Raw genomic sequence first — 13,010 nt, 5'->3', positions numbered from 1 at the left:
TGGGTTGAGGGGGGAAGTGCTGGTCAGTGCCAAGGACAAGCCTGTACAGTTTTCCTCTGGCTTCACCCCAGGGTAATAGAACTTGCCTCTGACATGACACTACTCCCTTCCACAGGGGTCAACAATTGTCCTACACTCCAGCTTCCCAGGCAAGCTGGGCAGGGCACTGGGTAGGCTGCGGGCGGAGGGCACAGTGTTATCTGATTCAGTTTGGGCAATCCCCAAAGCAGGAGGGTCATGCAGGCATCTCCATGGCCAACGATGAACAGACAGTTGGGGTATGTGTCAGCTGTGGGGTGGGGGGGCTGGCCCTGCTACTTTAATTCCCCTTGATTTCACCTCTTCTCCTATGTGTCCTTCTTACCCAGACAGTCCATCAGGTATCAAAGACACCTCGCCAAGTACCCAGTGCCCTCCTGCCCTTTCCCCAGAGTAGGACACTGAGCTCCTGTCTGCCAGCCCAGAGTGAGTGTTTAACAGCCATGAGGGCTGCTCTGAGGAGGAGCAGAGGGAGCTGGGTGCCAGTTGGCCCTGCCACTGCATTTCTCCAAACCCTATCACAAGGCTCCAAGGAGACTCTGGGGCAGCCCCTAAAGTCAGATGAGGGGATAGGTAATGGACAGCAGGCCCAGATCTTTCACATGGGTATAAGGGAATAGGGGAGCTTCACAGATGAGGAAAGGAGGCTGAGAACTTGGGAGGCACATTTAGGAGAGATGCAGACAGACCAGAAAGATAGGTTCATGCCAGATTTCAGCATGGAGTCCCCTTCTGGGTGGCTGTGAGACAGCCTCCAAGGCCACAGGAGACCCCAGGCCATTGTCTCCAGCAAGATCCAACCCCAGGCCTTAGTCCAGTGCACAGAGCTCGGGTTGGAGCACCTGGACATGTACTCTGATACACGAACAGGCCTGCAAGAGAGGGACTGAGGCTTGTGTCTGGCCATGTTCTGACTCTACATTTTGGGCCTACTAAGGCTTCCCAGAGCAAAGGGATATGCAGCCCCTGCTGGTGCTGACCTAGGCCGGGCCCTGCTTTCCTGCTTGTTGTTTGTACTCAGTGGGCAGGAATGGCAGGAGGCAGGTGTGAAGCCCCTACCAGGCCAGCAGCCTAGGTTAGATGAGGCCCTTCTGGGAAGGGTGGATATGGGGTGAATTCCTCAGATCCTACATCAGCCCATTGGAAGAAAGAGAGGTTGGAAACCTCGTCACCTTCTCACTCTAAAATGGGGTCCCAGAGTGTCACATCAAAGCCACTGCCACCTAGGGATGAAATTCATCAAGTTGTGAAAACACAGATGGGTAAACCTACTGTAGGGGCCATCCTTTGACTGGGCATGAAGAGCAGCCTTGTGGCTGTGTTCACGACCCCCAGCTAGCTTCCAGTTTCTCAGGAAGCCCAGGAGAGTACTCTTCTACAAGGCAGGGGTGCCCCAGATTAGCCCCAAATACTGCAGCTAACTTTACATCAACTTAGTGAAAGGTGTGTGGGAGGAAAAGCAGTAGCATCTGACTGAGAGACTGAGGAACCTCAGACTTGCTGGGATGCAAGAAAGCTCCTTTGTTGAAGCAAACCCAGAACAGATCTGCTTCCTGGCCTCACGTCTCACTGGGGTGACTTTGGGGGCCACACAGAAACCAGCCGCCTGTCTCTCCCATGAACTGAATCTGACATGGCCACTTAAAATCCTGCCCTCTCACTGGACCGTTTCCTTTGGCTCCTGTTCACGGGTGCCAATTTCTTCATCCGTCCCCCTTTAAACTCTTGGCCTCCTTGTATTTTTTTGGCTCATTATCGGGTAAGCAGCCTGTAATTGGTTTTTATTTTTATCCTCTTAACAATCTGTGTGTTTTAATGGTCACATTTAGTCCATTTACATTTAATGTAATTGCTGATCTATTTGAGTTTAAATCTACTCTCGTATTGTTTGCTTTTTGTTTGTTCTGCCTGTTTTATGTTCCTCTTTCTTTCCTTCCTGGCACTCCTTCGGACTGATTGCTTTATATTATTCCTCTTTTTCCTTCTCTCTCTATTAGCTAGTTAGTTATATATTCTTTCATTACTCCTTTAGTCATTACCAGAGATTGCAGTACGCATTCTTGACTTATTAGCGGCTCCGTTTTAAATTAGTGAGTTTCCCCTGTTCTCATTTGGTGAAAGGGCCTTATGGCTCCCCACTTCGCCCGCTCCCTTCCCAGCTCTCATGCTATTACTGTTGAGCTTTTGAATTCTCTCTAGGTGACATCATTGTTATTCTTCTGTACTTTGAGCCTTAACCTACTCGAGGGGTCCTGAGGGGTGTTTGCTAGCTGGGGTTCACCCTCTGGTTTCTTCTCACTCCATCACATGAACCTGCTCTGTGCCCTGTGGTTCATAGCCTCATCCCCTCCCTTTGTGTCTCTAAACAGCTTTCTTCTCTCAGCTGCTTACTTCCTAGTTTTTTGTTGGTTTTCCTTTCTTTTCTTTCAGGTTTCATTTCCTATGTGCTGTCTCTGGGAATTGTATGCTTGGGACACTGCAGGTGGCATTGTGGGTGGGGCCGGGTATGGAACCTTTGGCCTGATGGGCAAGGAGGATGCTCACATCTCCATGTGGTCCTGGCTGTCCAGGCACTGAAGTGCATCCAGTGGCCTCTAGTGCCTGCTCTTCAAAGAGTTATTTCTCCCTGGGCCCCTTTTGTTGGCCTAACCCACACGATTGAATTAGCTTCAATTAGCTGCAGCTCCATGGGCGCTTGACTCCTTTCTGTAACTTCAGTTATCATGAGTTCCCGTGAAAGGGCTTGGTGCCCCATATCACTCAGAAGCCTTCCTAGAAACTTCCAGATACCCACGACCTTGTTGCCGGGGAAAGAACATTAGTCTTTGATACAGAAAGTCCTTGTCCAAGTTACCAGAATGCTCCGGGGAAGTGCTGTATCCAGGCCCTTTTCCCCAGACAGCTGCCAGCTGTAGAAACAAGGTCACATTGGTTGTTCAGTTTGAGGGAATCCGAGGAGCCTGACAGTCCCGCCGCTGGCATTTCTGTCAGGAAGACCATTCTTCCAAAGTTCAGGGCTTTGTAATATGTTAACAATGCTCATTAATACCAAGTGGTACAAGTTTGAACAGCGAAGGAAAAGGTGTTGCTCACAGACCTAAGCAGATCTAGTCTCGAAACTCATGGTTTGGTCACAGGCAGAGTGTGATTCAGGTGCTAGATGCTGACTACAGGTGGGTTGGATCCAGGTGCTTAAGCGATGAAGCTCTTTTTTCATCACTTAGCTCTGCTTTCCTCTAGCCTAGTGGTTCTCAAATTTGGACATGTATCACATGTACTTTTAAAGCAAAAATTAAAATACAGATACTGGGGCACATGGTAGGGTATTTGTCTTGCATACGGACAAACTGGGACAAACCTGGGTTCAATCCCTGGCATCCCATATGGTCCCTTTAAGCCTGCTAGGAGTGATTTCTGAGTGCAGAGTGAGAAATAACCCCTGAGAGCTGCGGGTATAGTCCAAAACCCTAAACAAACAAACAAACAAACAAACTTAAAAATGGGCTGAACCTAATAGCACAGCAATAGGGCATTTGTCTTGTACACAGACAACCCGTGACAGTCTTAGGTTCAATTCCCACCATCCCCTTTGGTCCCTTGAGCCTGCCAGAAGTGATTTCTGGGCACAGAACCAGAAGTAACCCCTGAGCACTGCTAGGTGTTACTAAAAATAAATAAATAAAAACTAAAAATAAATAAATAAAATAAAATACAGATACTTGGATCCCACCCCTTACATTTCTGTCCCAGTGTGTCAGGTGGGGAGAAGCTTAATTCCTAACAAGTGCTTGAGTGATATTGGTGTTCCTAGTCTAAGGAACCCACCTGTAAACCTGCTCTGTCTTTAATGCTGGTGGCTCAAAGGTGCCTCCTTCTGTCTAAGCCCCCTCACCCATTCCTAGAAAGGGGCTGCTCTTTTCTGATGGTTTCAGCTGTGTCCACAGCCAGCTCCCCTGAACCTGCAGTAGGAGGCGGCAAGCACCAGCCACATGGCATGGATTGAGGAGTGAGCAGAGCTGGTTCCTGCAGGAACCGGGGTGTCCTGATGGCCTCTCCTCCTGGGAGAGTAGAGCAATACCACCATGTCCCCCAAAGAAGCCCCTGTCACAGTGGCAGAGATGTCTAATCTCGCTCACACCAAGGAGAAAGACCCTTCAGTCCTCCACAGGAGAATGGGGCTGGCTACCTGCACATGGGTGGCAGTGTTCCTGGGCAGAGCCACCACCAGGTGACACACAGTGTGTGCCAGACTGAAACCTCCCAGCAGCCTTGACAACAATTGCACCTATGGCCTGGACATACCAGATCAAGACCCAGTGGCATTGATCCTTGGTGGCAGAGGGTGGGGCCAGGTAAGCTGAGAAGCTGTCTCTGCATCCATGTTTCATTCTACATGTGGTGCCCTTGGGCAGCAGGGGAAGACTTCTTATGAGACTATTTGGTTGTGATGGCCTCCAGCTGACTGGAGTGCTAAGCCAAGTGCCTGCGAGGTAGCTGGGCTCTCCTCCCGATGGGAGATGCTGCAGCACCAGCCTAGTAGCTTTGGAGCTAGAGGCCTTACCGGTGAGCTGGGATCCCCTGCACCAAGGAGCACTGGGGTCTGAAGGCACCAAGCATTCTGGAGGTTCTAGGCTGTTGAGTGTCCATCCTATCTGGATCTGCTTCTCCAGAACATTGATCTATGGACATAGTTTCAAGTTTCCTCTTGGAGAGAAGCAACCCCAGAGAGTGGGAGCCTGTGCGAGCTGAAACAGTGCAGCTCCGACCTACACTTGTCTCCCATGCATGCTGGTGTCTTGCAATAGATTTCCAAGAACTTCCAGGCACCCTTATTTTCAGATGGAATGCTTCTTTTTTCTTCCAGGAATGTATTCATCTTGGAGGCTCACAAGTAGTGCTGGATCAGGGGTGGGGAGAAATGCATGTACTGGGCATCAATAAGCAATGCCTGTCTGGAAGCTCAGGCCCACAGTGCTGGGGTCAGGGTCATACCCGGCCAGTGCTCAGGGCTCCAGGGGTTGTCAGGGATTGAACTCGGGTTCTTGCACACGCAAGGCTGAGCCCCCAATCCTTCACCATGTGCTTGGCCTCTCCTCTTTAAACTTAGCATTTATTTCCTCATAAAAGTCACATAACGCAGCATAGCTTGGGTTTGGCAACTCCTGGTGTCTGATCTCCATGGGTGGTTTGTTTTTGAGTTTCTTCTGCCATTTCACTGGGTCCTGGGCCATGAAAGGCCCTGCCAGGTGATTCTTTGGTGGGGACTGAATGGGCATCAGAGGGTGGCTGGGGGGACAAGGCCCCTGCTGAGCCCAGCCCTACACCTCATTGGCCACATGTGCAGCACTCATGGCTTATCTCCTAGACGCTGCCTCCTTTGTTTCCTGCAGGCTTCAATGAGCCAAGTCCTGAAGGCAGAGGGAGCAGAAGAGTGGGGTTTCTAACCCCAGAGAGATGAAAGTACAGGGGCACTGCCTAGGGACACCCCAGCCTCTCTTTGAAATACTCTTTGTCCAGAATGCCCCACATTCTGAAGTTTTGTGCTGGTCCCTGAGAATCCATCTAAGGGAGACACCATACCCCCATCTCTGCCCCCAGGACCTGGCAGCCGGCGGGAGCGACCCCTCTCAGCCACCCGAAAGCCTGTGCTAACAGCTGAGGACCCAGAAGAAGATGCGTCAGCTGTGCTCAGGGCCATCCAAGTGGAAAATGAAGCGCTCCAAAGGGCTCTACTCAGCAGGAAGGCAGAGCCACCCTCCAGCCCACAGCTTGCCCAGGTGAGTACTAGATGGGGGCTGCTGGGCAGCAGCATGGTGAGGGGTGAGCCTGGTCCCCTCCCATCTTGTCTTCAGACCTCCCAGTAAGGTACTGAGAGGTTCCTGCCCTCATACTCCCACAGACCCCAGGGTTGCAGCCAGTGAGTCAGAGAGGCCCTGGCTAGACCAGAAGCTCTCACTTCTCTTTAATTTTTCACTCCCATAGCATGATTCCTTCAGCCCTCTGCAGCCCTTTGGCCAGCCTCACCTTTAGACCTTAGTCACACAAAGAGGCTAAAAGACAGGTGGACAGTGTCTCTTGCGAGCTGGAGCTGTGAGCATAGCTCAGAGTACTTGCCCCACCTCAGGATGGGGTATCTCTTTGAACCCCTCTGCAGGGCACCCACCAATAGGCAGGTTTCATCAGTGTTATGTGGAGGCCACATATTCCTCCATTGCTCACGGGGTCATGTCTTGGACAGGGCCCAGGTCTGCCTGCCTATGGGCTTAGGCGTTCCCCACCCACCCCCAAGTCTTTTAGCCTCCAGGCATGGCCACAGCAGCTCTTGTCACCTGGTCACCTGCCCAGAAAACAAGGTGTCTGTCTCTGCCTGTGTGGAAGACTTTGAGGGCGGGTCTGATCTCATTGCAGGGTGCGAACGGATCCCCGGCTAGGCCATGGAGCTGTTTGCTGATGGACAAGGGAGATATCACTGAGGTGGGTAATAGCATGAAGTGCCCACACAGTCTGCAATGGCACATCTGCAGCTCTTTATTCATGTGGCCCAGTTTTTGGGGAATAGAGGGGAAGTGTGGCTTCAATGACTTACAATGCCCAGTGACAGGCAGAGGCCCACTCAGGGCTCTGGTACCAATTCCATACTCCATTCTCACATCCCCATAAGGGTAACCCCCCATGTCAGTGCCCTGGAGAAAGAAATGATGTTTTATCTTCCTAGATCCTCTCAGTGAGGATGCTCACTTGCCCCTGAAGGCTGGAACATCCTTGCACAGGCCAGGACCATGTGCCAAGACTAGGAAGAGGCTATGACAAAACACATGAGCCCCGGGCCATAGGGAGCTTGCAGAGATTGTAAATAAGGCCTTCAACAAGCTCCTGGACATCAAAGAGGTGGTGGGTGCTAACCATGAGTGAGTGACTGAGCTTGAAGGCTTCAGCCCCATAGCCACCATCCCCACCACCCTTAGGGGTGGTGAAGAAGTCATCAGGGTCCCTTGGAGCCGTGGCCCTTTCTTTCAAGGGAATGGAGCCATGGAGGAGAACACCGTTCTCCATCATCACATCATCACATCAGGGATGATGTGAATGGGAGGAAGTCAAGGGAGGATTATGCAGGGGTAAAGGGGAGGAAGATGGCAGAGCTTGTGCCCCTATTAACAACTGTTAATTCCTGCTCATCTCACTTTCTCCAGCCACTGAATCTGACAGGCCTCCCTGGTGCATTCTGGGTGGCTCAACCCTTGGCCCTCAGTGCTGCCCCTACCTGAGTCCATGTACCGTGAGAAAACCCATTTCTAGTTTAGATGATAAATGAAGAAGATAGAGGGAGTCTCAAAGAATTAAAAATGAAAGAATCTGATGGGGTTCCTGGAATGCTACAGGGAGCCTTGGCACTTTGTAGCCAACAAGCAGTCTCCACTGTGGACAAAGGTCTCAATGGGAGATATTTTCCAGTAACTCATTGCAGAGATAGTTTCTGAGGACTGTTCAGGTCGTGTAAAGCCAAGACCCCTTCTTCTTGCCAAGACCTGAGAAAACTAGCTCCAATGAGCTGTCACTGTCCTCCTGCTCCCTGCTTCCCACAGGAGACCCAAGGCTGTCACTTTGGCCCCAAGATTCTGCTGTGTCTTGGGGCTCAATCATGTGCTTACTAAACTTTTCTCCTCAGCCGCTACCAGTCACCTTAGAGGCCACCAGCACACAGAAGCCAGCCCAGGTGGCAGGGGGAGGTCATGCTGTCAGCGAGGCCATTGGCAAGATCGGCCTGTTGGAAAGCAGGTAGAGTCCCAGCCCCAGGTCCTTACAGCTCAAGGTTCTGCTTTGCTCTTCGTGCATTTCTTCTGGCTTGATTTCTTTCAGGCAGATGCCCCTTTCCTTGTTCAGTTTCTTCCAACCTTTTCCAAGGTTACGGCTCAGTTCCCCACTTGGCAGATGGTAGCAACCGTGTTCCCGGCTGTTCGAGGATGGGCTCCAAGCAGCTTCCTTTGAACCCTCTTTTCTCGACAAGAGCTTGTTCAGATGCAGCCTTCTGTTCCACTAATATCCCATCAGTTATTAGAACTCCCAAGTGTTTTATGTGTTTTTTTTTTTTTTAATGCTTTTGCCTCCAGTGTTCAGGCGCAATTGATCTCAGGCATGGTTGAGGTTGAGCCTTGGGTTTCCAGCCTGCAGTGGTGCCAGGCCAGGCCTCCCCCTGGCTGCTGGACAGGGCTGCATCCATCAGGGCGCATGCAAAGTGGGTTCTACCAGGCCACATGCCAGTCTCCTCGCTGATATGCCAGCCTGGAGCTTTGTCAACCAAGAAAGGGCCAATAGGCTAGTTCTTACCTATCCAAAGGAGCTTCCTCACCATGCTGTGCCCATCCAGGTCTCCTACAGGGAAAGCATGGAAAACCTCCAAACACGACAGAGGTAGTGCCAGCCTTTTTTCCAAGTCCACAGATTTGCAGACTAGAGAACAGGCAGGGGGTGGGGAGGTACAGATAGGAAAGTAGGCTAGAAAGAGGCTGGGAAACAGGCAGGTGACACTTCATGACCCCTGAAGAAAATCATGCTTTTTATGCACATGAGGCCAGCCTGGGGCCCTGCTTCCACAGCAGCATGTAAGAAGCTCCTGCCTACATCACCAGGATCCCTCAAGAGTCAGGACCCTGGGGGTCCCCAGACTTGAGCATGCACATGTGGGGTGCATTTGGGGAGCTGTGGGTCTGGGTGAATTATTTAGCAGGCTGTGCTGGCCCCTTCACTATGGCCAGGTTTTGAGCTTTTCCTGCAGTGTGTGGTTTCACCTTCCTCTAGAAACATAAAGACCCTCACTGCTCAAAGGCAGTGTGAAAACTGCCCCTGGGCTGTGTTTGACTCTCGGCTACAACTTCACAGCTCAGTTTTCTTGCGGAGACTCTGGGGAATCACTAGTGAGTTCTGCAGCTCTTGGGGGGGCTGTGGATGCAACTGGACCTTTTCTTCTACTGGAGAGCTGAGCCTGTGGGGGGAAACTGGGAGGTGGGGTGGGAGGGAGAGCTCTGAGCTCCCTACAGAGTTGTACTTTTTTCTCAGTAGCCTGTGTGCTAACCCCAGATCCCATTGCAGACAGCAGCAGAAGCTTTTGAAAGTTCTCCAGTCCATCGAAAGTGACTCTGCCTACCTTAGCCAGCTGGCATCACCTGCTGAGGAGCCGCTGAGAGACCCGGAGGTGAGAGCCATGACGTCAAGGCTTTCTAAGTGACTTATAAGGCCCCCCTGAGCCTACCGGCTGTCCAGGGCCTTCAGACACTTTTGCAGAGGAACCGTGGACATAGCATCCTAGTTCCCCATCTGCTCTCCTCCCCGGCACACAGACCTGCCTGTGAGGAAGCAAGAAATTTTACAGCAGGAAGCCTGTCAACACTAGAACCAGTATAAATAAAGCCTAAATCCATAAGGAAACTGCCTGGCACTGTGGATAATCAGGAAATGTAAATTTGAGCAGCCTGACTGTCCCTCTCGATATCAGAGTTAGTGATTTGTTTCTGACGGTGCCCTCTAATGCTGGCAAGGTCAGAGTGAAACTGGCCAGCTCTGCTTGCTGGCAGCCATGTGCTCGGGAAACACTCTAGCAATTAATAAGGCTGACTTCGAAGTCGGGTCCCACCCCAGAGTCCCACTTCCCAGCTGAAAGAGATCAGCAGTGGTGCCAAAGCTGTGCATGCAGAATCACCAGGATTAAGGAGTGGCATAGGGAAACAAATGGCAGTAAATATCTTCTGGTTCCAAATTCCTGTAGAGAATCTGTCACAGGGAAGGGCAGAAACAGGTGAAGATGGATGGTGCTAGGAGATGGTGTGAAGGAGAGAGTTGAGCAGAGGGTTCCAGTCCCACAGGCATCCAGGACCATGGTTTGTAGGCTTCGGGCACTGCTGGAGCATGGCACCAAAGACCGCAGGCAATAAGGGACTCTTTTTTTTTTTTTTTTTTTTTTTTTTATTTAAGCACCATGATTTCAAGCATGTTTGTAGTTGGGTTTCAGTTATAAACAGAACACCCCCCATCACCAGTGCAACATTCCCACCACTAATTCTCCCCTTCCTCCCCCCTGCCTGTATTCATGACAGGCATTCTACTTCTCTCAGTCTTTAACATTGTCATGTTAGTTGTTCATGTAGTTATTTCCCTAACAGAGTTCACCACTCTTTGTGGTGAGCTTCACTTTGGAGCCAGTCCTTCCAGCCCTTCCAGCCCTTAACTCTGTTGTCTCTGGGCCTTATTAATTTTAGGGACTCATCTTCTCCCCAACCCCACAGTCATCAGATTTGGCAGTTACTTGGCACTGTGGTCACTGTGCTAATGTCCAGCTAGTGAGGCCTCAACACGGAGCCTCCAAAAGACACATGGACTTATGACTCCAGGAGGTCTCATGACCCCAGGAATTTTAGCCCACCAGTCTGACTTGAAGCTCCCTAAGCCCAGATGAAAGCAGGATCTTGTGTCCTTCTCCCTCCCACTCCTTCCTGGGACAGGGTCTCCCACATACATCCTGGCTAAGAAAAGGGAAATCAGGTTTCCCCAGGGAGAGGGGTAGTGAAGGCTGAAATCCTACAGCCAGAATTGGCCTTGAAACCAGCTTCCTGAGCTACCCCACTGATTCCCCAATCCCAGGAGAGGCCCCGTACCTGTGACCACCCTCAGATGTGTCAGTAAGAGCCTGCAGAATCTTTTTTTTTTTTTTTTTTTTTGGTTTTTCGGGCCACACCTGTTTGATGCTCAGGAGTTACTCCTGGCTAAGTGCTCAGAAATTGCCCCTGGCTTGGGGAGACCATATGGGACACCGGGGGATCGAACCTCATTCCTTCCTTGGCTAGCGCTTGCAAGGCAGACACCTTGCCTCTAGCACCACCTCGCCGGCCCCGAGCCTGCAGAATCTTGCCAGAACCACTTTCTTCTGCCCCACCACTCAGCCAGCATTGGGCGCCCCCCAAGCACAAGCTCATCTACCTCCCACACCCTCACCCTGGAGAGCCAATCCATTTAGGTCCTACAGCCTGCCACAGAGGAGGGGAGGCTGTTGGATGTGCGCCTCATGTTTGCACTGCTGCCCACCCCTCCCCCAGTACGACAATCAAGGTGCAGTCAGGCACATGCTGCCCAGGCACCACCACACATCTCCCTGGCTATTAATTAGAAAACTAAATGGGGGAACAGTTGCTACTCATTTGCCCAGCTCTCTGCTCATGAACCATGCAGCCACCATTGCTGATTAGCACATACACATGCACTTGGGTTCCAGGTTCTCTGGAAAGCGATTGTCAGCAGGGCTGTTTGCTAATGGCCTGCTGGGGGCCCAGTGAGGAGGCATGAGGCCCTACAAAGAGAGGGGGAGGAAAAGGATTGGACATGCAGTGTGCCAAGGCCTGTTCAGGACTCAGCAGAGCAGTGGGTATCAGGTGGCAACAGCTGGTGTGGCCAGAATCTAGCATTGGGCTCCGGGGAATTTCTTTGCCAGTTGTGGAGCTGAAGTTCAAGATCAATGCAATGGGCAAGCATCCGTGATTTTCTAGACTTCTCCCCTTGGTTTTTGTGCCTGCATGTCCCTCTGTCATTCTCTCCCTCTAAGTACACCATGCACAGGAACAGCACCCCCTGCCCCAATAAACCATTTGAACCTCATTTGCCTTTCTGCAAATAGAGTCACTTTCTTGAGGCTCCCTGATGCATCCACCTGCTGGCCGGATTCAGCAGCTGTGGCTCTTCCATGGGACATGAGGCGGACACTCTGGGCATCTGTCCCACACAACCTGATGCCTTCAAAAGCCCCTTGTCAGGAGTGAGGTGGGGGGGAGTGCTGAGGGCACAACAGATGGCAGCTACTCCTCCTCCTCCATGATGGATAAGAGGGGAAACCGAGGTACGGAGCAGTTCAATAACTTGACCCATTTTCTGCATCTCTGCTACTCAGGGCCCAGGGAGACCAGATGTGGAAGAAATCCAGGACGCCGTCTATGTTACCATGGAAATTCTGTCCAACTGGGGTGACCTTGCCTGGGTGGGGCTCCTGGAAGTCGAGTTCTTTGACCAGACCAACACAAAGCTGTACGTGTCACCTCATGATGTGGACATCCGGAACACAGACGTGCCTGGCAACCTGAGCCAGCTGGTCAATCGGCACTTAGCTGGGAGTGGCACGGTATGTGTGTGGAACCCTTGTCTCTACCCTCTTTTCTGGGGGAAAGATGAGGTTCTGTAGTTCTCCCAGAGCTCCTTCCCTTTCTGTCAGTATTCCTGGCAGGAGGCTGCTCCAGTTTGCCCAAATGGCTTGTCCTTGGGTTCGCTCCACACCATCAACACAGTACCTATAGGAGCATTATTGGGTCCAGTTACTGGCCCAGGCACAGGGTCCAGTACTTTCTAGTGTCTTTTCCTAAACTGCCAGTGAAACCAAGCACTGGCACTCAGACAGACTGTGGTCCTCTGAGTCTGGCTGCTCAGCTGAACCACTCATGCAGGCCATTCTGAGAGCAAGGAATTCGGCAGGGCAGGGCAGGGCCACAGGAAGACTTTTTGCTGGGCCCCCCTGGCCACTTCTGAAGTTCCTCAACACAGGAACTAAATGTGAGACAGCGCTCATATGCTCTACCTTCCCTCACATCACACAGGGCTAAGTTGTTCGATGCGCATCCTGTTCATGCCCGCCAGCTCCTGTGTGCCCATCAACATGGGCAACTCTTGGAGCCAGAATACAGTGCTAAGGCCTAGGGCCAGCACAGACTAACTCTTCCTAAGGGCTCCAGCACATCAGCGGCATTGTTCGTGGTTACTCGGGGTGTGGACACCCCAAAACAGAGAGCACATTGATTTCCCTGTTCTAAAAGAGAGGAAACCAGAGCAGAGGGCTTGGGGAGCCTCCGTGCTCTGGGTTTCATCTTTGCCTTGTATGTGTGAGTCGAGTTTTCTGTCCCCTGTGAGCAGGAATGGGGAATCAGGTCAGCCTTGGTTCCTAT

At 51.6% G+C, this 13,010-nt stretch overlaps 1 protein-coding gene across 1 annotated transcript in view; it reads left to right on the top strand.

Moving 5' to 3' along the window:
- The window catches only part of KATNIP (katanin interacting protein), a 117,825-nt gene that overhangs the window by 67,113 nt on the left and 37,702 nt on the right, over positions 1-13,010 (top strand). The window contains exons 10-14 of the mRNA XM_049788142.1: positions 5,638-5,816; positions 6,448-6,513; positions 7,706-7,815; positions 9,127-9,229; positions 11,969-12,196. Coding sequence (XP_049644099.1) covers positions 5,638-5,816; positions 6,448-6,513; positions 7,706-7,815; positions 9,127-9,229; positions 11,969-12,196 — 686 coding nt within the window. The remainder of the gene's footprint in view (positions 1-5,637; positions 5,817-6,447; positions 6,514-7,705; positions 7,816-9,126; positions 9,230-11,968; positions 12,197-13,010) is intronic.

Source organism: Suncus etruscus, chromosome 15, assembly GCF_024139225.1.
Source record: "Suncus etruscus isolate mSunEtr1 chromosome 15, mSunEtr1.pri.cur, whole genome shotgun sequence".
NCBI classification, from domain to species: Eukaryota; Metazoa; Chordata; class Mammalia; order Eulipotyphla; family Soricidae; genus Suncus; species Suncus etruscus.
Note: the sequence above shows the minus strand (reverse complement) of the source record. Positions and strands in the feature narration are given on the sequence as shown.